General features: G+C 44.0%; 1 protein-coding gene across 1 annotated transcript in view; it reads right to left on the bottom strand.

The window, feature by feature from the left end:
* LOC124613014 overlaps positions 1–21,961 on the bottom strand; it is a 252,827-nt gene that overhangs the window by 152,874 nt on the left and 77,992 nt on the right. Inside the window, exons 3-4 of the mRNA XM_047141567.1 lie at positions 18,460–18,722; positions 12,117–12,339 (exon numbers count right to left, since the gene is read on the bottom strand). Of these exons, the coding sequence (XP_046997523.1) occupies positions 12,117–12,339; positions 18,460–18,722 (486 nt within the window). The remainder of the gene's footprint in view (positions 1–12,116; positions 12,340–18,459; positions 18,723–21,961) is intronic.

Raw genomic sequence — 21,961 nt, 5'->3', positions numbered from 1 at the left:
CGCTCGCTGAATTGCAGTAGTCCGAGTAACGAAGATTTTGTGAGGTAAGTGATTTGTGAAACGTATAGGTTATTGTTAGTCAGCGCTATTCTTTTGTAGGGATTATTAAAAGTCAGATCGCGTTGCGCTAAAAATATTGTGTCAGTTTAGTGATGATCAGAATAAGTAAAGAGCAAACTGTCTGAGTACGCTGAGTTTTGTTCAGCTGTTTGGAAATCAAATAACTTACGAGTTTTTCCAGCACTGTCATTCTTTACATTCAAAGAAGTTTCAAGCGGAAGTGTTTAAACTCAGAAGAGTGTTCCTGGAGCCACTCTGTAGCAATTATGGACGTGTGGGCTGTCGCATTGTCCTGCTGGAATTGCCGAAGTCCGCCGGAATGCACAATGGAAATGAAGGGATGCAGGTGATCAGACAAGATGCTTACATACGTGTCAGCTTTCAGAGTCGTATCTAGAGGTATTAGGGGTCCACTATCACTCCAACTGCACACACCCCATACTATTACAGAGCCTCCACCAGCTTAAACAGTCCCTTGCTGAAGTGCAGGGTTCATGGATTCATGAGGTTTTCTCCATACCCATACACATCCATCCGCTGCATACAATTTGAAACGAGATTCGTCCGACTAGGCAACATGTTTCCAGTCATCAACGGTCCAGTGTTGGTATTGCGGGCCTAGGTGAGGTGTAAAGCTTTGTGTCGTGCAGTCATCAAGAGTACACGAGTGGGCCTTCGGCTCCGAACGCCCATATCGATGATGTTTCGTTGAATGTTTCGACGCTGACACTTGTAGATGGCGTAGCACTGAAATCTGCAGCAATTTGCGGAAATGTTGCGCTTCTGTCACATTGAACGAGTCTCATCAGTCGTCGTTGGTCCCGTTCTTGCAGGATCTTTTTCCGGCCACAGCGATGTCGGAGATTTGATGTTTTACCAGATTCCTGATATTCACGGTAAACTTGTAAAATGGTCGAACTGGAAAATCCCCACTTTATCGCTACCTCGGAGATGGTGTGTCTCATCGCTCGTGCACCGACTATAACACCACGTTCAAGCTTACTTGAATCCTGATGACCTGCCATTGTAGCAGCAGTAACCGATATAACAACTGTGCCAGACATTTATCTTTTATAGACGTTGCCGACCGCAGCGCCGTATTCTTCCTGTTTACAAAATTTTGTATTTGAATATGCATGCCTATACCAGTTTCTTTGGTCTCCTATGATCTAGTGGTTTTTCAAACCTTAAACAGACATTATTTAAATTTTTATAACAAATTAGATCTATGCAGTTAATAACTAAAATTTTTTCAGAAATACTGTAAATTTATAGCTTATTTCTACAAATTACATTTTTTCTCTTATAAGATACTGTGAGATTGAATAGTAGCAGTTTTTCAGAAGATACGTTGCCATAGACTTTTTAAAGCTCTGTAGTTCAGGAAGAGATTTCACATGTCTTGGTAATCTGTGGTGTAGTTTTGTTCCTGCATGATATACACCTTTTTGGCATAATGTGGTGTTACAATGACAAAAATGTATGTCACTGTCTGGCCTGGTACTATAATCACAGACACTTTTGTTTTGAGGAAAAAGGTTTTCTTTTCTCAATATACTTTTTTTGACAGGCGTGACTACTTCCAGTATATAAATGCAGGGAAAGGGTAAGATATTGAGATTTTTAAAGAAAGGTTATCATGGTTTTCTGCTGCTCACTTATTTCATTATTCTTATAATTTCCTTTTGTTTCCTGGAAACTGTTATTGCCTGGTGTACATTTCCCCGGGAAATGGTACTGTACTTCAGGACTGAATGTACACGAGCGAAGTATACATCCATAACTATTTCTGCACTAGTATTGTTACAAACAATTCTTACTGTATAGCTCATTTTTGCTAGTTTTGAATTTAGGGATGTGATAAGAGTGCTCCATTTAAGATTTTCCTAGATAAGAATTCCAAGAAATTTAGTTTCAGTGACTATTGTTTTGGTTGTCTATACATATTACGGGTTGCGCCGCATTTTTATTTGATCTGTGTGGGAATTCGTGAGTACCGTTTTTTGGGGACTAACTATTAGTCTGTTTCGGGTAAACCATTCAGACACTCCTTTTGTGATATCTTTTGCAGATTCAGTAAGATTTTCTTCGTTATTTCCTTCAATTAATAGACTAGTGTCATCTGCAAACAGTAATGATTCAGAATCCCTAACGTGTGATGGGAAATCATTAATGTATACCAAAAAAGAAAGGGATCTAAAATAGAGCTCTGTGGAACACCATGACTGAGTCCACATGCTCCTGAAAGGTGTACCTGGAGTTCATTGCCTCCCATGTACTTAATTTCAGTTACCTAAAAGCGATATTCCAAATATGATTTAATCCACTGATTTGGCATACGTCTTACACCAACCGTTCAAGCATCCTCAGGACCACAGAATGATCAATCACATCAAAAGCTTCTGTTAGGTCCAGGAATAAACCTGAAAATTTTCTGTGGTTGTCCACTGCATTTAAGACATGGTTTATCAGGCTGAAAGTGGTTGTTTCAGTCGATTGCTGTGGTCTAAAGCCATGCTGACATACAGAAATAATATTATTCTTGTCGAATAATGTAGTTAGTTGTGAAAGGACCAGTTTTTCAATAATTTTCGAAAACCCTAACAGTAGTGACACAGGTGTATAGTCACCCATACATTGCTGATCACCTTCTTTAAATGGGGGTATTACTTTTGCCATTTTTAGTTGCTGTGGGAAGACACCATATGATAAGGATGAACTGCATATGTCTAATAAAGGAAAGAGTATGTGTCTTGCTGTTATTTTTATAATATAATCTGGAACATCATCGATACCAGTTGAATAATTACTCTTCAGTGAATTAATGGTATTTAGTAGCTCTGTTGGGCCTATTGGACTGAGGAACATGGATATATTATTTATTTCAATAGATGAAAGTTCTTTGAATGTTGTATTAGGTGGATTACCAAATTTTCCCTTCATTAGTTTTCTAACAGCAATTGCACAATAAGATCTGAAGTTGTTTGCAACCGCCCTCGGGTCAGTGACATTCTTGCCATTGTGCCATATCACAATATTTTTGTGAGTTGTCTTCTTGCCCGTAAGAACCTGCACAGCTTTCCACATGGCCCTAATTTTATTGGATGATTTCTTAATATATTTGTCATCTTCCTTAATTTTTGCCTCTTTTATGGCACGTTTCAAAACTAGCTTGTATTTTTTTTTTTTTTTTGAAATAACTAAGAAATTCTGGACTGCTGTCAGTTTTAGACTGCTGAAGAAGTTCCCGCTTCCTTTTGCAAGATACTCTAATGACTGATGTAATCAGTTTTTGAATCTATCTGGGCTTCTGTGAATCACTTTCCTTTGTGGAAAAGCTATGTCAAAGTTATGTTTGAAAACGTTCAAAAATTTTCCATCTTGTCGTTGGTAATAAAGGTATCATATACTTCTCTCCAAGATTGTTCGCTGATTGGATACTGGAAATATTCAATATTTTCTAACTATAAAACCTTTTGCACATAATATTTTGTACACTGGTCGAAATGTGGTTTACAGATATGGTTAGTAATCGTGAAAGGTGGGCACTATAGAAGGTATCAAAGTTTTTTGATGTACACTTGTCCATGTTTACACATACCTGATCAAGCAGAGTGACACTCGTTTTTGTTACAGGTGTTGGAGAACTAACAGCCACACAAAGATTGTAGGCTTTTATAATATTTAAGGACTTTTCCTTTTGACGGCTGTGGCTTAGAAAGTCAGTATTAAAATCTCCACACAGTACCACTGTTTTCCCAGTTGTCTTGAGCTTGCCTAAAGCAAGTTCCAGTTTTTTGAAAGGAAAAAAAACCAAAACAAAGTACATAAGGAGGCTCCACTGAAATTTCGGGAAGAACATATGCCGTGGACCATACAATGGAACAAGTAATTTTCCATAATGAGAAGAACTTTAATTTGGATGGGTCAGGTGGTTTTCAGTATTACTGGCATGATCTCTCTGCAGAAGAACACTTTCGGGTGAGTAGAAGCTTTGGCGATGGCAGCGTTATGATGTGCTAAAGGAGCATCCAACATAGAATGGCTGCACCCCAAAATGTAGTCCGATGATTGTACAGGTATGCTGGAAATTGAATTGGTTAGTATGTATGAGGGATCATTTCCTATTCCAGTACGCTAATGTTGGGATTCATAGGCCTGCCAAGAGATAGTCGTGGTTTCAAGGTAAAGGAATTGCAAATCTGTACTGGCCTTTGAGAAATCCGGATTTAAATCCCATGGAAAATCTATGGGGGATCCTAGCACGACGTGTTCATCGCAATGGACGATAGTTTGAGACTGTGTCCGAGCTGAAAACTGCAATTCGAATGGATTGGACCTCATTCTCGGAAGAAAAGCTCACTGCCCTTATACAATCAGTGCCTAAAAGGATTTCTGCTGTTATTAAGAACGATGGAGGTCCAACTAAATAATAGGTCATAGTTGTGATCTGTTTATGTATACGTTAGAAGGCTCTGACAACAATTCGTAAGTGCCTTTATATCAGTTCCCATCCGCAAGGTTGTCTTGTTTGTTTAAATTTCTTAAGAACCAATATTAATGCTAAAATGGGAATGTATTTTGTTTTTCTTTGTTGCAAACAGTACGAGAAAAACGTGTGCAATACCAAATACGCAAATAGATGTTGTTTTTTTTTTTTTTTTCAAATAACCAAGTGCCTTTATACTTATTTCCATCAATGTACAACAGGTACCAGCATGTCGCACAGTATCATATTGTGGTGTAACTCCACAAACCGAGAGAGCTCTTTTGAGTGTAAAAACATTTATGCAGACTAAGTATAGTATGGTATAGCATAGTACAGTGTAGTAGGTACGATTAAGGAAGTAAGACTACAATAATCGATCGCAATATTTTGTGTTGATTGACCTCTGCTTTCGATTGCTGCATCTTAACCGTTCTATTAGTACTAGATCTTTCGAAGCATTGCGATACGTTTGTGTTGTTCAGTCAGTTGAGAAATAAATAACATAATGAGTGTGTTTACACATGAACGTCTCTATAACCCGATTTCGCGAGTCCTTCTTACCTCTGTGTCTTATTTATGACACAGCCGCTGATCGGTAAGAGATGAGCGCAAAAGCGGGCTGCCAGTAGTGATCGAGAAACAAGCAACCATCCCCCCCCCCCCTTCCCCCCACCCCTGTCACGTTACCCATTAGACACGCGGGCTGAGCCATTCTTTCTCCGCTCCTCGCATTTCCTTGAGTCAAACAGTTTTCTTTCGGTATAAGCACGAACAGTAAAAAGAGTGCATTTCACCGATAGTATCGATTATTATACGAAATCTTCTCGAAATTTGGCCGTCAGAGTATTTGGACGATCGATAGTTCTTTGCGGGATTAAGATAATTGTACAACAGAGATCACCGCTGAAATATATGGAAGAAACAGGTGCTCAATAAGGGAGCCAGCGGGATTTAAAAAAAAAAAAATGCTATAATACAGGAGATCCCGGGAAATACTGGAGAGCTCGTCTCCCTAGATACTAGCAACAATCAGTCAACAAACGAGAGTGCTTACAAAACACTCATTCCACCCCTGCTAGAATATTAGTGAAGTGTGTGGCACCCGTACCGAATAGGATTAACAGAGGAAGAAGGGCGGCACTAATTGTTGTATTTTTTTAAATTTTATCCACATTTTGCAGCTTACGAATTTCATAAGTCAAACGCGGAAAATATGTGTGAAATAGTGGAAAAGATAAATAGTGTAAACTTACCAAATAATCCCAGAAAAGCGTTTTTAACGCTTTAGCAACAGCATACGTTTTTTTCTGAAAACGATGGAGAAAAAAACGTATGCTGTTGCTAAAACGTTAAAAACGAAATGATCCCGCAAAGTCTAATATCAGAGCACCGCTCAACCTACTTTTCGACACTTTCTTTGAAAGGCATTTATGAAGTAGCTAAGTTTCACAATCAATGTGTAGGTTGTAAATACCCCGATACCGGTAATTCGATTCACCTAAAAGGCTATGACACGAATACATCACAAACTTAAGAGATACTTTACCCTGTAAAAATCAACCCCAGTCTTATAATCTGTTAACACAATACAATCTTTTCATACATGTATTTCATTTTTTAAATTTTTATTGTGACATTTTTATAGTGATATTCGTTGCTATAACTTTTTAGCAGTTTTGTTCCAGTCTCAAGCCGGTTAAATCTATATGTTATAAACACGATTAATATGCGAACAGAACTGCCAGTCTGCTATGATGTACGAATTGTATTTTGATCGCTTGAATCTAACTGAAAATTGGCCCTTAATGGCACTGGATATTGTACAAATGATAATTTCATTGATAAGACAGACCGTAATTTTCAACGTAGCGCTTGGCTGAACCCATAACAATTGCATCACACGCCACCGTAATAACGGAATCTGCCTCAGCTATAAACGGACAGTTGTGAGCAGTTCTGAGGAGTCTACAGTGAGTTGGGCCAGTAACTAGCAGAGCTGGCAACAGCAGTACTTACAGATGATTCGATTCTAACTAACATTATGGGGGTAATACCGACGACTCCATGTTGTAATCCAACAATATGTTTCTGCTTTGCGCTGAATTACAAATATTACGCAAATTATTTGTTTGTTTTGCAACCATTTCAGATCTCCTCTGTGGACCTGTAAATCTCGCCAAAATAAATCAGGACAACTGAAAATGTATATATGGATGTTGTGAATTGTTAAGTAGGTGTGGCTGGGACGCCACGATATTTGTTAATCTCGTCTTTCAAAGAGGGCTAATTCCTTGGGTAAGCACTTTAGCTTAAAATCTTTGCAAGTAACCTCTTAAGCGACATTTTTATGCAGGCTGGCGCCGTTCTTGCCATGCAAGTAGGATTGCCATTCGTCCCGATATATCGGCACCGTTACCGTTATGGACCTTCCTGTCCCGACAAGACCCAATTTTGTCTCGATTTTGCAAAATACTGTTACGAGCTTGGCTCAAGTACTGAAATAACGCCATCTGTTAGAACAACATGTAAATGCAACCTCATTTAGTGTTATTTGTGTCAACACGTTAATGTCACAATGCCGTCTCAGAGATGGCGTTGCATGTTGCGTATTTCATTGGCATGGAAACCATGATGAATTCCAACAAATTAAAGAATGGAAGCCCTAACCAAGAAACAATTAAGTTGACTTCGAAATTTGAGGAAGAGACAATGGCTTTCTATAGTGTAGCATTCGATTACTTAGAGAAATGTGCTATTTATTTTCATAAATAACCAGTATTTCATTGGATGACGCTGTCTTGAAACTCCAGACTGAGTGATGATTAAAAACACTGTTTTATATTTTATACACTATTATACACCTTCACACCATTTTTAGTCAGATGTATAATAGTGTTTTTAATCATCACTCAGTCTGGAGTTTCAAGACAGCGTCATCCAATGAAATACTGGTTATTTATTCAAATAAATAGCATATATATATATATTTTACAGGGTGGTACATTGATAGTGATCGGGCCAAATATCTCACGAAATAAGCATCAAACGAAAAAACTACAAAGAATGAAACTCGTCTAGCTTGAAGGGGGAAACCAGATGGCGCTATGGTTGGCCCGCTAGATGGCGCTGCCATAGGTCAAACGGTTATCAACTGCGTTTTTTAAATAAGAACCCCCATTTTTTATTACATATTCGTGTAGTAAGCAAAGAAATATGAATGTTTTAGTTGGACCACTTTTTTTGCTTTGTGATAGATGGCAGTGTAATAGTCACAAACATATGGCTCACAATTTTAGACGAACAGTTGGTAACAGGTAGGTTTTTAAATCAAAATACAGAACGTAGGTACGTTTGAACATTTTATTTCGGTTGTTCCAATGTGATACATGTACCTTTGTGAACGTATCACTTCTGAGAACGCATGCTGTTAAAGCATGACCTATGCCAGCGTCATTTAGCGGGCCGACCAAGCGCCATCTGGTTTCCCCCTTCAAGCTAGACGAGTTACGTTCTTTGTAGTTTTTTCGTTTGATGCTTATTTCGTGAGATATTTGGACCGGTCACGATCAATGGACCACCCTGTATATCTGAAGACCTTTTTAGAAACTAAGCGTGACTCGGAAGAATGGAAGTCTAAACACTCCGCGGAAGAAAGGTGTATTTACTTTCTTAAGAAAACCGCAAATCGTCAATGCAAAAGCCAACTGCTAAAATTATGCGAGATTGTTTTCTATTCCCGCGCACAACGTCACTGAGGAAAGAGCATTTCCGCTAACGACTGCTCATTGATGAAGGAAATCGAATGCTGCCAGAGACTGTGGAATCAATCATACAGTATCAGTTTAATTACAAGCTGACTTGCATGGAGTTTTATAAATACGCAAAGGAGAAAAATATTTATTGAAAAAGATGAAATCTTCCGAAAAAATATGGTGCACCAACTACTTCTGCCGCAAAAAGTTCCATGTAATTGTGTTCCAAATAAAAAGTAAATACATAAATTTTTTACTTCATTTCTACATCGCCATCTGGGAGTATCCCGACGAGGTCCCAGCTAGGTATGGCAACCTTACGTGCAAGATACATAAAAACATCGGAAATAGGACAGACTCTACTCTCTGTAGAAGTTATTACTGAGTTTGGTGTTGGTTACTAAAATAGTTGCCCACATGGTGGACCTCTTACGACAGAGGAACAAAGTGTGTCAACATTCAAGCACAGTTAAATGAAAAATGGCCATCTGAAGCAATGGTTATAACACACGAGTTTTATTCATATATTATACAGGATTTATTTTCCAACTGTTCTGATTTTGCCAAATTCTCGGTCTCAGTTGACCGGGGTTCGGAAGTGTTCGGTATTTTAGCATATTTTCGATATTTCAGCGCTTTATTCGATGATTGGTGCCGAAGTACGAGTAGTCCCGTATTTTTAGGATTCTATTCATCACTAAGTTTTTTACTGATTTGCAAAATCACGTCAATAATTGAGGCCGATATGGTAAAAGCACACTCGCGCATTCGTTCTATATTGAAGTTTGCAACAAGCAACGATCTTTACCAAAAACTTACAGGAAACTAAATTTTGTTGAAAATTGTATACGTCAATAACAACTATAATGTGTAATGCTAGTGTTTCACCGCGCCGACCATCAGACCTGAGGTCAGCAAATCCTTCCGCCAATGTTCGGTAATTCAGTCAATTTCATCTGACAACCCTACAAGTGACTCGTTACAAAGTATTTTGTCCGGTTTGTTAGCCCAGTCACTTTTGCGACTGTATTACATTCAGAATAATTGCATACCAGTGCAAATGTGTGCAACAGGGAATGTTTACTATGCCTGTAAATGAAACGTTTCCATTGATGCAAGGGATTCATTCTTTACAACACAGTTAACCTACTGGCTTGAACGTTTACTGTGGAACTGTGTGATATGAGCAGCAACAAAATAATAAAGGCTACAAAACAAAAGTTAATGCAAAAGCCTTGCTACTATACATTACAGTACATACAATACAGGACTGATCTTCTACGGAAGTTTTTCGGAAATGTGAAGGCGATGATCACGAGAAACAGTACATTGTTCCACGACATACTATCTTACACGCTCAATAACCCCGGACGAACTCTATATATTGTAAATAAAGGCTGCATCATGTAGATACAGCTAACACAGCTGTGAACAAAACTGAAGACTGGTCAGAGCCACACAGTGGCTAAGAAACAGGAGGGTACTTAACTCTTTACTTCCTTCTCACTCTGTCTACAGTGTGTCTTTGTTCCATCTATCAGTACGTACCGATGATACATTACATAACTTTCTAAGAGGTATTACTTTTTTTCACAAGTAAATTTGTAAAGGCTTCTCAACTCAAGGACAATATTATAATATTACGTTGCCTTAGGCAGATGTATGCCTAACAGCTTTAAGTAATTTTGAGGGTTCCTTATCTTAATCTGTAAAAACGGAAGCCTTATAGGGGCGCTTTGTTCTCCGTTTGTCTGTCAACCTTTTTTTATCAGGAACCGGTAGTTCAAGTTCAAGTCACATATTAAGGTCTATGATCCTCTGGCACTGTAAAAATTTTAAGATTTTCAGTCAATTCAGTCAAAAGATACTGATATCTATTTCGCAGATTTTGATACTCGAAAACTCACTCATCAAAATCTGTAGGGTACTTTTCGTTGATCTAGAATCATGAAATTTGGCAAGAACCAAGGTTTCGCAGTACAAGTGAAGGAAAAAAACGAAAATTGTTAATTTGTAATTATATCACACGAAAAACTATTTCTTTTGCCACTCGTTACCTGACTTCGAACTTGAAATTAAAACAACCAGTAATTCTGCATTCAGACCGACTGTGTCATACGTCATACATCAGGGAAGGAACGATTTCTTTAGTCGCATTACGCGTTTCGGAATTTATGTTTCATCAGATACCCAGGGACGATTACTGCACGCAGATGTGGGGTTTTAGGTTGTATGTGAAATAAACGTTGCCAGACTATTCTGTATGTTTGTTTCTCATACAACTTGAAACGCTTTATCAACGTGCAGTAATCGCCCCTGATAACGCATAAATTCCGAAACTCGTTACATGAACAGTACAGTCATTCCTGGCCTGATGTTTGACTTTTAACACCGCGACGCGGTCAGAATGAATGGAGAAATACTTTTAACTGTGAGAATGGTCACCTGCGTCCTGCATGACTGGATATCATATTTATATCGTTGAAATACACTGAAGCGCCAAAGAAATTGGTATAGGCGTCCGTACTCAGATACAGAGATACGTAAACAGGCAGAATACGGCGCAGCGGTCGGCAGGCACGTGTCTGGCGCAGTTGTTGGATCGGTTATTGCTGTTACGGTGGCAGATTATCAGGTTTTAAGTTGAGTTTGAAGGTGGTGTTATTTATTAGTCGGCACACGAGCGGTTGGAGACAGCATGGGAGGTAGCGATGAAGTGGGGATTTTCCCGTACGACCTTTTCACGAGTGTACCGTGAATACCAGGAATCCGGTAAAACATCAAATCTCCGGCATCACTCCTGCTGGAAAAAAGATCCTGCAAGAACGGGACCAACGATGACAAGAGAATCGTTCAACGTGACAGAAGTGCAACCCGTCCGCAGATTGCTGCAGATTTCAATGCTGGGCCACCAACAAGTGTAGGCGTGGGAACCATTCGACGAAACATCATCGATATGGGCTTTCAAAGCCGAAGGCCCACTCGTGTATCCTTGATGACTGCAAAACACAAAGCTTTACTCCTCGTCTGGGCCCGTCAACACCGACAATGGACTGTTGGTGGCTGGGAACATGTTGCCTGGTCGGACGAGTCTCGTTTCAAATTGTATGGAGCGGATGGACGTATCGGGTATGGAGATAATCTCAGGAATCCATGGACCCTGCATGTCAGCAGGGGATTGTTCAAGCTGATAGAGGCTCTGTAATGGTGTGGGGTGTTTTCAGTTGGAGTGATATGGAACCCCTGATACGTCTAGATACGACTCTTGACAGGTGGCACGTACGTAAGCATCCTGTCTGATCACCTGCGTTCACTCATGTACATTGTGTATTCCAGCGGAGTTGGGCAATTCCAGCAGGACAATGCGACACCCCACACGCCCAGAATTGTTACAGAGAGGCTCGAGGAACACTGTTCTGAGTTTAAAACACTTTTTCTGGCCACCAGACTGCCCAGATATGAACATTATTCAGCATATCTGGGATGCCTTCCGATGTCCTGTTCAGAAGAGACATCCACTGCCTTGTACTCTTACTAATTTATGGAGAGCCCTGCAGGGTTCATGGCGTCAATTACCTTCAGCACTACTCCAGACATTAGTCGAGTCCATGCCGTGTCATGTTGCGGCATTACTGCGTGATCGCGGGGCCCCTACACGATTTTAGGAAGGTCTACCAGTGTATTTCCTAGCGTCCTCGTTAGATCTTCGTGTCGATCAGAGACCCCAATGTGTGCTCCTAAAAAAAGGCCACAACGTTGCCGGTATGGAAAGACCCACACGGCTCTGACCTGGTACCTGCCAGTAAGTCGCTCACCTTCGAGGCGCAGCTTGCAGCGGGTGACTGCATGGCCCACGCGGTTGGTGGCGGCGCACTTGAATTCGCCCTCGTCGCTGAAGGCCGCCTGGAAGATGACCAGCGAGCTCTGCTCCGCCTCCGTCACCACCTTCATGCGCCGGCTGCTGAAGATCTCGAAGCCGTCCTTGAACCACGAGATGGCCGGCGCCGGCGTGCCGCGGAACTGTACCACGAACTCCACCTGCCAACAGGGACGCCGCACCAGCTGCCTCAACCTGCGATGCAGCTGAAGAGTCTTGCCTAGGTCACCAAACTAAGGCAGCGTTAACTGATTCCGCACACAGAACGCTGGCAGTATATTTGTGCACCTCAGTGGCAGACACTCGACTGGCGTACAAGAAGAGGCACTAGGATACGCGCTACTACCTTCCTCATTCTTGCCAAATATTTGTTGCAACTAAATGTATAATGACGTCACTGTGACGTTGAGCTATAAACTCCCTTCGTTCTACCTCCAGCAATGCGCTTTATTTTGCTAAGTGAGTCCCTCAGTGCTATAGCTCTGCGATGAAAAACATTGGAGTGGTATACGGGAGGAGGCACGTTCGAATACCTCTCTGACAAATCTGTTTTAAATAATTCGCGGTTTCCCCGAATCACCTCAAGCGAACACTACGATGCACGCTACTAGCTTCCTCATTCTTGCCAAATATGAGTTGTAGCTAATGACGTCAATGTGACATTCGGCTTAAACTCCCTTCCTTCTTCCTCTAACAAGCTCACTTCTTTTTTGACGTCAAAACGTCTATTCACTCGTCAGTCGAACTTTACTTGTATGCCAAAATACTGTCAGATTTGAATCGTTAACAACTACGAGACTAACAATGCGTCAACAGTGGTTGCAGCCACAACGGATAGATCATGCATGTACATGTTTGTCGTACATTATTTGTTTTGCCTGTGACATCTGCGTACCGCTGCAGACGCATGCGAATTAACTTCGTGTGAAGTCATAAAATGGTGCAGCCTGGAAACGCGTTTAGCTAGGACACTGATTCGGGTGCCATTGTGAAGAGCTTGCGTTGCACTGCTAGAGCCAAAAGTGAGACGATATTAGCCAGAATACAAGTGAAAATCGGTACTAAATTAAAAATTACAAAATGATGAAACATATCGTCTCAAATGACTAGTAAACATGCTCGAAAAGATAGAAAGCGTAAGCCAGAGGAAAGAGAAATCCAGAAAGCCTGAAAAGTCCAGTGCCGAGCGAGGGCGAGAGAGGAAACGAATAAACGGCGCAAAGCGATCACGTAGCTGGCTGGCCATAGGGCATACAGTGGCCAGTTACGCTCCAAACTTTTGCTTTATCTGTACAGTAACTACTAGACTACTCCGTGTAACCATTGTATGAAACAGACTGATGTTTAAATTTTATGGTAATGTACGCTTATTACGCTTTCACGGAAACAACAGGTGCGCACTCGAACTGTGCACATACATTTTTTTTTTACTCTCTTCAATTACAGTCGCTACACTGTCCACAAGCTGCAACAGAAATGGCACAGTTACTTGCAGTTTCGTTGTAAATCACACTGTGAGCCCGATTGGAAGCCAAATTTAGAGGTTGGCCTTTCGAGAACAATGCTCTGATGCGTTCATCGGTCGACGTATGGGGCAAAAAGAATGTCCTGCATTGGCGAGAACGAGGATTGTATATTGGGTTGCTCCATTGTGCCATCAAGACCTGTGTGGCAACAAGTACTGAGCGCCCGTCGCAGAAAGGGCAGCACTAGGCAAAGAGAGTCAAACGTGGCTGGTTCAGCACACGACGATGTCAGTGTATGATGTTACATACTCTCGAGAGAGTGCGTTCTCTGAAATTCACTAACACTGGCCAGTGGCTGATGAGAATGGAACTCATACAGCGACTATGTCTGCCTTCTTGTGTTCACTGCTTCGTGCCGGAGATCCTCGACTTGCAGTCCTACAGTGCAACGGTGCGGCCGGATGCGGGAGCTGCTGGGAGTTTCAACTACATCAGCACCTGTACTCCGGTCGTAGCGGCCAAGTGGTCAAAAAAGACCCACCTTAAGCAATCAGGTGGTGGGTCGTAAAATCAGGGCGGCAAGTGAAAAAAAAAAGTCCTACAGGCCCTCCAGACACCACTAGGCGTGGCACTTTTGGCAGTTCTTCCTGTGTTCTCTGCTCCTTCGTCCATCTGACTCTTTCAGTTGTAACCCACTGTATGAACCGTCTGAACTAACGTCAACAGATCCTTTCGCCGTTCTGGTTTTCGGGTTGTATCCAGTGTGTAGCTCAGTAACTGTTCTCATAACGAAGTTTATTTATAAAGGCATTGAGAATTGCAAACCGTCATGATTGCCGCGAAACTAACCAGGAACCTCAGTGACATTATTCATAAACATTGGCTCTTTTTTACCAGTAGACCACGAAAATGACCTGTTTCTGCTATTGTGACATTAGCTTTGCTGCAGTGACATGAGAAGACTAGCAAAGCTGCAGGTCAAGTCAGGTCAAAAAAATTATAATGAGTACCAGGGGAGAGATACTTTGAAGGACGACGGTACTGCAAACATAATAAAATCGCTCGACACAGATTCGAACACAGTCGGTATTTTCGCCCGGGACTGAAACGGAAGGCTATGATGAGACAAACACAACTAAGGAAGACAGTGACATCAGCAGGGGACGTAGTTTTACGGATACAGTCAGCGAAGCATCGAGAGCAGGATGTACTGTGCGTCTGATTTTTGTTCTTGCCCTAAATCGTCGTAACTGGCGTCTGCTTCACATCTTCTGTGCAGCAAGCTACGTAAATTTAAGTATTAACTGTGTTTTTCTTACTTGTCACTTCTTTTTCCGTGTGTTTTTGCTTTTAGGAAGCTTTAATTTTCGAGTACTAGTAATAGCGTTCCATAGATTTCGTGTTTGTTTCGAATACAATCCAGAGACAGTTAGCGCTTATTTTGATTTTTTCCAACAAGATGTGTCTCGTAACCACACTTTAGTCAGATATCAGCCGCCTTTAGTGAATTAGCAGTCTAGTTAAAAGTTGATTAACTCTCTACAGTAAATTGTTGATTTCTTAGGATGGGTAGGATGTGTGACTGCTGTGTACGGACGCAGGAGGAGCTGGCCACTGTTCACGAACAGGTGAACGTGCTGATGGCCGCGGTCAGCCGCCTTCAGGCTGCTGCCTCGGAGTGTAGCGGCAGTGGGGAGTCTGGTGCGTCGCATAGTACACCCCAGGTGTTACATGCTACACCCACGGTCCCTGCTGTCGAGACATCTTCGCGGGTACCGGGCGCGGTTGGGCCACCCTCTCCCTAAGGGGCGTGGCGGGTTCAGCGGCGTTCGCATCGCACGAGGCAGAGGGTCAATGTGGAGGTTGGCCGTGTGGCATCGCCCGCTCTGCCTGTGAGTGGACATGTGGCCACTCCTTCAGCAAGGTCCGAGCAGGCACATGGGGGGAGGGGTTTATTAGTGATGGGGAGCTCCAATGGTAGATGGGTGATGGAGCCCCTTAGGGAAATATCGGTAAGGTCGGGGAAGAAGGCCAGTGTTCACTCTGTTTGCTTGCCAGGGGGTCTCATCCGAGATGTGGAGGAGGCCCTGCCGGCGGCGATAGAGAGCACTGGGTGCACCTGACTGCAAATTGTTACGACTCCTGCCATCTGGGTTCAGAGGTCACCCTTAGTTCATACAGGCGGTTGGTGGAGTTGGTGAAGGGGTGGGAGCTGAGCTGACTATTTGTAGTATCGTTCTCAGAACCGATAGCGGTCCTCTGGTTTGGAGACGAGTGGAAGGCTTAAACCAGAGGCTCAGCAGGGATCCCACTAATCGAGTGGCGAAGAAAACTGCTTCGCTTCTGAATGATTCTTCCTTCCCACCAGAAGTTGCTTGGAGATTGAAACTAAGTGGTGCGGTGCCTCCCAGATTTTATGGACTACCAAAGGTCCATAAGAAAGATGTCCCTCTCCGTCCCATAGTGAGTAACATAGGCTCTCCGACCTATGACGTTCCTAAACACCTGGCATCGTTGTTGATGCCTCTTGTGTGAAAATGTGCTCACCACATAAGAAACTCTGCTGATTTCATTAGTAAACTGAAATCATTGAAAATGAACCCTTCTGATATATTAGTTAGTTTCGACGTGGTGTCTTTATTCACAAAGGCTCCCCTTCCAGAATCTAACTTATTGAAAGAAGGTTTGACAAAGAGATTTCAGCTTTATTCAAACATGTTCTGACCTCTACATACTTCTTATTTAACAACAAATATTTGAACAGACGGACGGAGTCGCCATGCATAGTCCCTTATCCCCTCTGGTGGCCAATTTATTTATGGAAGACTTCGAGGAGAAAGCGCTTGAATCTGCTCACTTGAAACTCACGGTATTCTGGAGCTATGTTGATGATACCTTTGTAGTTTGGCTGGGATATATACATAGTCACACACTGTGCGAAAAAGTGTGTGACTATGTATATATCCCAGTATGTACTACAAAATTAAAGATGTTTATTGTGTATACCAACTGCACAACAGAAGCAGACATCATACAATGTTAAACTGCAAACAGCTAAAAAACATTATGTAAATCACTAAAAAGCACCTGAAGATGAGCCTCCAGGGCTCGAAATACACTCCTGGAAATTGAAATAAGAACACCGTGAATTCATTGTCCCAGGAAGGGGAAACTTTATTGACACATTCCTGGGGTCAGATACATCACATGATCACACTGACAGAACCACAGGCACATAGACACAGGCAACAGAGCATGCACAATGTCGGCACTAGTACAGTGTATATCCACCTTTCGCAGCAATGCAGGCTGCTATTCTCCCATGGAGACGATCATAGAGATGCTGGATGTAGTCCTGTGGAACGGCTTGCCATGCCATTTCCACCTGGCGCCTCAGTTGGACCAGCGTTCGTGCTGGACGTGCAGACCGCGTGAGACGACACTTCATCCAGTCCCAAACATGCTCAATGGGGGACAGATCCGGAGATCTTGCTGGCCAGGGTAGTTGACTTACACCTTCTAGAGCACGTTGGGTGGCACGGGATACATGCGGACGTGCATTGTCCTGTTGGAACAGCAAGTTCCCTTGCCGGTCTAGGAATGGTAGAACGATGGGTTCGATGACGGTTTGGATGTACCGTGCACTATTCAGTGTCCCCTCGACGATCACCAGTGGTGTACGGCCAGTGTAGGAGATCGCTCCCCACACCATGATGCCGGGTGTTGGCCCTGTGTGCCTCGGTCGTATGCAGTCCTGATTGTGGCGCTCACCTGCACGGCGCCAAACACGCATACGACCATCATTGGCACCAAGGCAGAAGCGACTCTCATTGCTGAAGACGACACGTCTCCATTCGTCCCTCCATTCACGCCTGTCGCGACACCACTGGAGGCGGGCTGCACGATGTTGGGGCGTGAGCGGAAGACGGCCTAACGGTGTGCGGGACCGTAGCCCAGCTTCATGGAGACGGTTGCGAATGGTCCTCGCCGATACCCCAGGAGCAACAGTGTCCCTAATTTGCTGGGAAGTGGCGGTGCGGTCCCCTACGGCACTGCGTAGGATCCTACGGTCTTGGCGTGCATCCGTGCGTCGCTGCGGTCCGGTCCCAGGTCGACGGGCACGTGCACCTTCCGCCGACCACTGGCGACAACATCGATGTACTGTGGAGACCTCACGCCCCACGTGTTGAGCAATTCGGCGGTACGTCCACCCGGCCTCCCGCATGCCCACTATACGCCCTCGCTCAAAGTCCGTCAACTGCACATACGGTTCACGTCCACGCTGTCGCGGCATGCTACCAGTGTTAAAGACTGCGATGGAGCTCCGTATGCCACGGCAAACTGGCTGACACTGACGGCGGCGGTGCACAAATGCTGCGCAGCTAGCGCCATTCGACGGCCAACACCGCGGTTCCTGGTGTGTCCGCTGTGCCGTGCGTGTGATCATTGCTTGTACAGCCCTCTCGCAGTGTCCGGAGCAAGTATGGTGGGTCTGACACACCGGTGTCAATGTGTTCTTTTTTCCATTTCCAGGAGTGTACATAGTGCAGTAAATAAACGCAACTTGTGACTGAAGGCGGGTTGTTCTTCATTTTACTAAAGTAAAACAGTCGCAGACGAAACACTGAAAAACAATGGATAAAATTAAATTTAATTTTTATCTGTCATTACTTTTATGTTGTAGTTTCACGTACTGGCACGTTCCATGACCTTGGAGATTTGCTCCTGAATTTGGACCTACAGGATTTGACATGTAAATAAATAAATAAATAAATAAAAAGAGGGATGCAGGCGTGGTATGACGCGGCGACCGACCTTGTCGTTCTCGAGGGCGACGGCGTCGCGCAGCTCGGCGGTGAAGAGCGGCGGCTGCGCCTGAGGCCGGTCCAGCGTCACGGTGAGCGGCTCCGACAGCTCCCCGGGTTCTGAGCGGCCGGCTGCGCTCTCGGCGCTGACGCGGAACTGGTAGCGCCAGCCGGGCTCCAGGCCCGACAGCGCCGCTTCGGGCCGCAGCGTGGGCGCAGGCGTCGAGCGCACCCAGTGCGGCGTGCCCGCGCGCCGGTGCTCCACCAGGTAGCCTGCCGCACAGGGGCTGCGTACGTCTCACAGCAGTCTCGTAAACAACAACACACAGGCCGACAACACAGCGGGCAGTACAATGCTGTCCCTGTCACTGCCGTCGTGCGAATCATTAGCGGTCTGGCTTCTCTACATCTACACTTAGCAAAGCGACTTACAGTATTTGGGAGAGGGCATTTTTGGTACCACTGTCATTATACGAGGGTCGTAACTTAAATAGTGGCAACTATTTATTCACAACCGATACAAAAGAGTTACATGTTTGCACCTGTTACTGTCCTTCAAAGTAGTCACCAGCATTGTGTAGAACCCGCTGCCAGCGATGTGGATGGCTTAGTATACTGTTAGCAGAGCCTGTTCTGCTGATGGTCCGAATGGAGTGATCTACTGCCTGTCGACTCTCTGGAACAGTTATGAAGTGAATGCCACAAAGTGGATCCTTCATCTTCAGAATCAAATCAAAGTCACAAGGACTTAAGTCAGGGGAGTATGGTGGATGGACAGTACTTCCCAGTCCCATCGACTCAACAGAGCAGCCACAGCTTGTGCTGTATGCACCTGCACATTGTCATGCAAAATGATGGGTGGGTTGCGCAGAGAGTGTCGCCGCTTCTTTCGCAAAGCTGGTTGCAGGTCATGCTCCAATAACGAAGAGTAATACAGTAACTACCTGGCAGATTAAAACTGTGTGCCGGACCGAGACTCGAACTCGGGACCTTCGCCTTTCGCGGGCAAGTGCTCTATCGACTGAGCTACCCAAGCACGACTCATGCCCCGTCCTCACAGCTGTAATTCCGCCAGTACCTCGTCTCCTACCTTCCAAACTTCAAAGAAGCTCTCCTGCCTGCGAAAGGCAAAGGTCCCGAGTTCGAGTCTCTGTCCGGCACACAGTTTTAATCTGTCAGGAAGTATCATATCAGCGCACACTCCGCTGTAGCGTGAAAATTTCATTCTAGAAACATACCCCAGGCTGTGGCAAAGCCATGTCTCCGCAATATCCTTTCTTCCAGGAGTGCTAGTTCTGCTAGGTTCGCAGGAGAGCTTCTGTGAAGTTTGGAAGGTAGGAGACGAGGTATTGGCGGAATTAAAGCTGTGAGGACGGGGCGTGAGTCGTGCATTGGTAGCTCAGTCGGTAGAGCACTCGCCCGCGAAAGGCAAAGGTCCCGAGATCGAGTCTCGGTCCAGCACACAGTTTTAATCTGCCAGGAAGTTTCATATCAGCGCACACTCCGCTGTAGAGTGAAAATTTCATTCTAGTAATACAGTACTTTGACGGTCTGCCATGGAGGAACGTAATACGTTGGGAAAACACCATCACAGTCGTATACAACAATCACCATAACTTTCAGCATACAGGGGCTCTGACGCACTTTTGACTTTCGCGGCGACCCATAATGACGCCATTCGTTGGATTGGCGTTTCAGTTTTGGCTCGTACAATGTGGCCCATGTGTTCCTGTTTCGAGAACATAGTGACACCGTTACATTAGACCGCTCGCTCGCAAGTGACTATGTTTCCCTCGATTGTGCAGACGCCAGTGACATGGGACGGGCGAGTCCATTTGCTCCGAGGTCAGGTAGGTATGTCAATAACGCGTGCTATCAGCGAAAATAACAGATTCCATTGCGTAGTGTCTCCACAGCAGTGTTGCCACTATTTAAGTTCCAACCTACGTAATTACAATGTGCAACGTTACTAAGATAAGTAGTATCACACAGATTATCTATGAAAACCGTACATACAATGGTGTCCAAAATTAAAGCAACAAACGGAAAATTTGCAGGGTTGCGTTTCATTTGACACATACAATATAAACAGGAGATAGTAAGTTCGCAGCTCGTGGTCTTGTGGTAGCGTTCTCGCTTCTGGCGCATGGGGCCCCGGGTTCGATTCCCGGTGGGGACAGGGACTTTCTCTGCCTCGTGATGACTGGGTGTTGTGTGTTCTTCATCATCATTTCATCATCACTGACGCGCAAAGTCGCTGAAGTGGCGTCAACTAAAAAGAACTTGCAATCCGGCGGCTGAACTTTCCCGCATGGGGCCACCTGGCCAACAATGCCATACGCTCATCATCGTCATCTTGAGGTGATAGTAAAGTAGAAACAATGTGAAGAATATAGAACGTAATCAGCTGCAACATACAAAACAATAGACAAAAAAGGTTCTTCGTTTTTTTCTAACTTAACAGATTTGCACACACATTCTGACAACTGTTCCCTTATGGGGTGTGACCACATCTGGCACCAGTACAGGTCTGACAGCGATGGGACATGCTATGAAAGGTGTCATCAATCTCATGTTGAGGCAGTAACGCCCATTCTTCCTGCAGAACTGCTCGGGAGTCTTGGAGAGTGCTTGTTGAATGGAACCCGTTTGCCTAGAGCATCCCAGACATGATCTATGGGATTCAAATCGGGAGAGCGAGTAGACCACGCCATGCGTGCAATATCTTCTGTTTCCAAAAAAACATCGCCCATCCGTGCTCTATGAGATCCAGGATTGTCGTCCATCAGTACAAAGTCTGGGCCCACAGGACCTCGCAACAATGGCGCATGAGATCCCAAGATCTCCTCACGGCACCTGACAGTAGTTTAAGTCACGAAGAGGGGTTGACTGGTCAACATAATCCCGGCCCACACAACTGGGGATCCTCATCAATATTGGTCTCCTTCCAAAAAGTTTGGGTCATGAAACTGTATTCCACATGCCATCCAGATGCGGGTCCGTCGAGAATCACTCTCCAGAACAAATCGGGAATCATCTGTGAAAAGAGCATTTGCCCACTGTTTGACGGTCTGGGTAGCATGTTGACGGTTCCACCCTTGACGTTCCCTTCTTTGAAGACACACCGTAGGTAAACAGACAGCAGGGCTCCAACAATAAAGGCCACTCTGCTGCAGCCTTTTTCCACTGCTTTCCTCGATATCAGATGCCAGTTGCACTGCAATGCTCTACTCTTTCTGATGTCACACATTGTAGGCCCTGTCCTTGTCTCTGGAAGACAGTTTCGGTCTCTCTAAACTGTGGCCTCATTCGAGAAACAACAGCACGATTCACATTAAGTACATATGATTATATTGTGAATTAGATACAGGACGGGGAAATAGCAGTTCGTTGTTTTAATTTTGGACATCAGTGTAGTTATGCTGGTTTGACAGTTAACATGCCACACAGCAACCGGAGTTTAATCATCCATATTTCTAAACGGATAACCCACTTCATGCGGCACAGTCTCA

Source organism: Schistocerca americana, chromosome 4, assembly GCF_021461395.2.
Source record: "Schistocerca americana isolate TAMUIC-IGC-003095 chromosome 4, iqSchAmer2.1, whole genome shotgun sequence".
Taxonomy (NCBI): domain Eukaryota; kingdom Metazoa; phylum Arthropoda; class Insecta; order Orthoptera; family Acrididae; genus Schistocerca; species Schistocerca americana.
The sequence above is the reverse complement of the archived record's forward strand: the minus strand, read 5'-3'. Positions and strand labels throughout refer to the sequence as shown.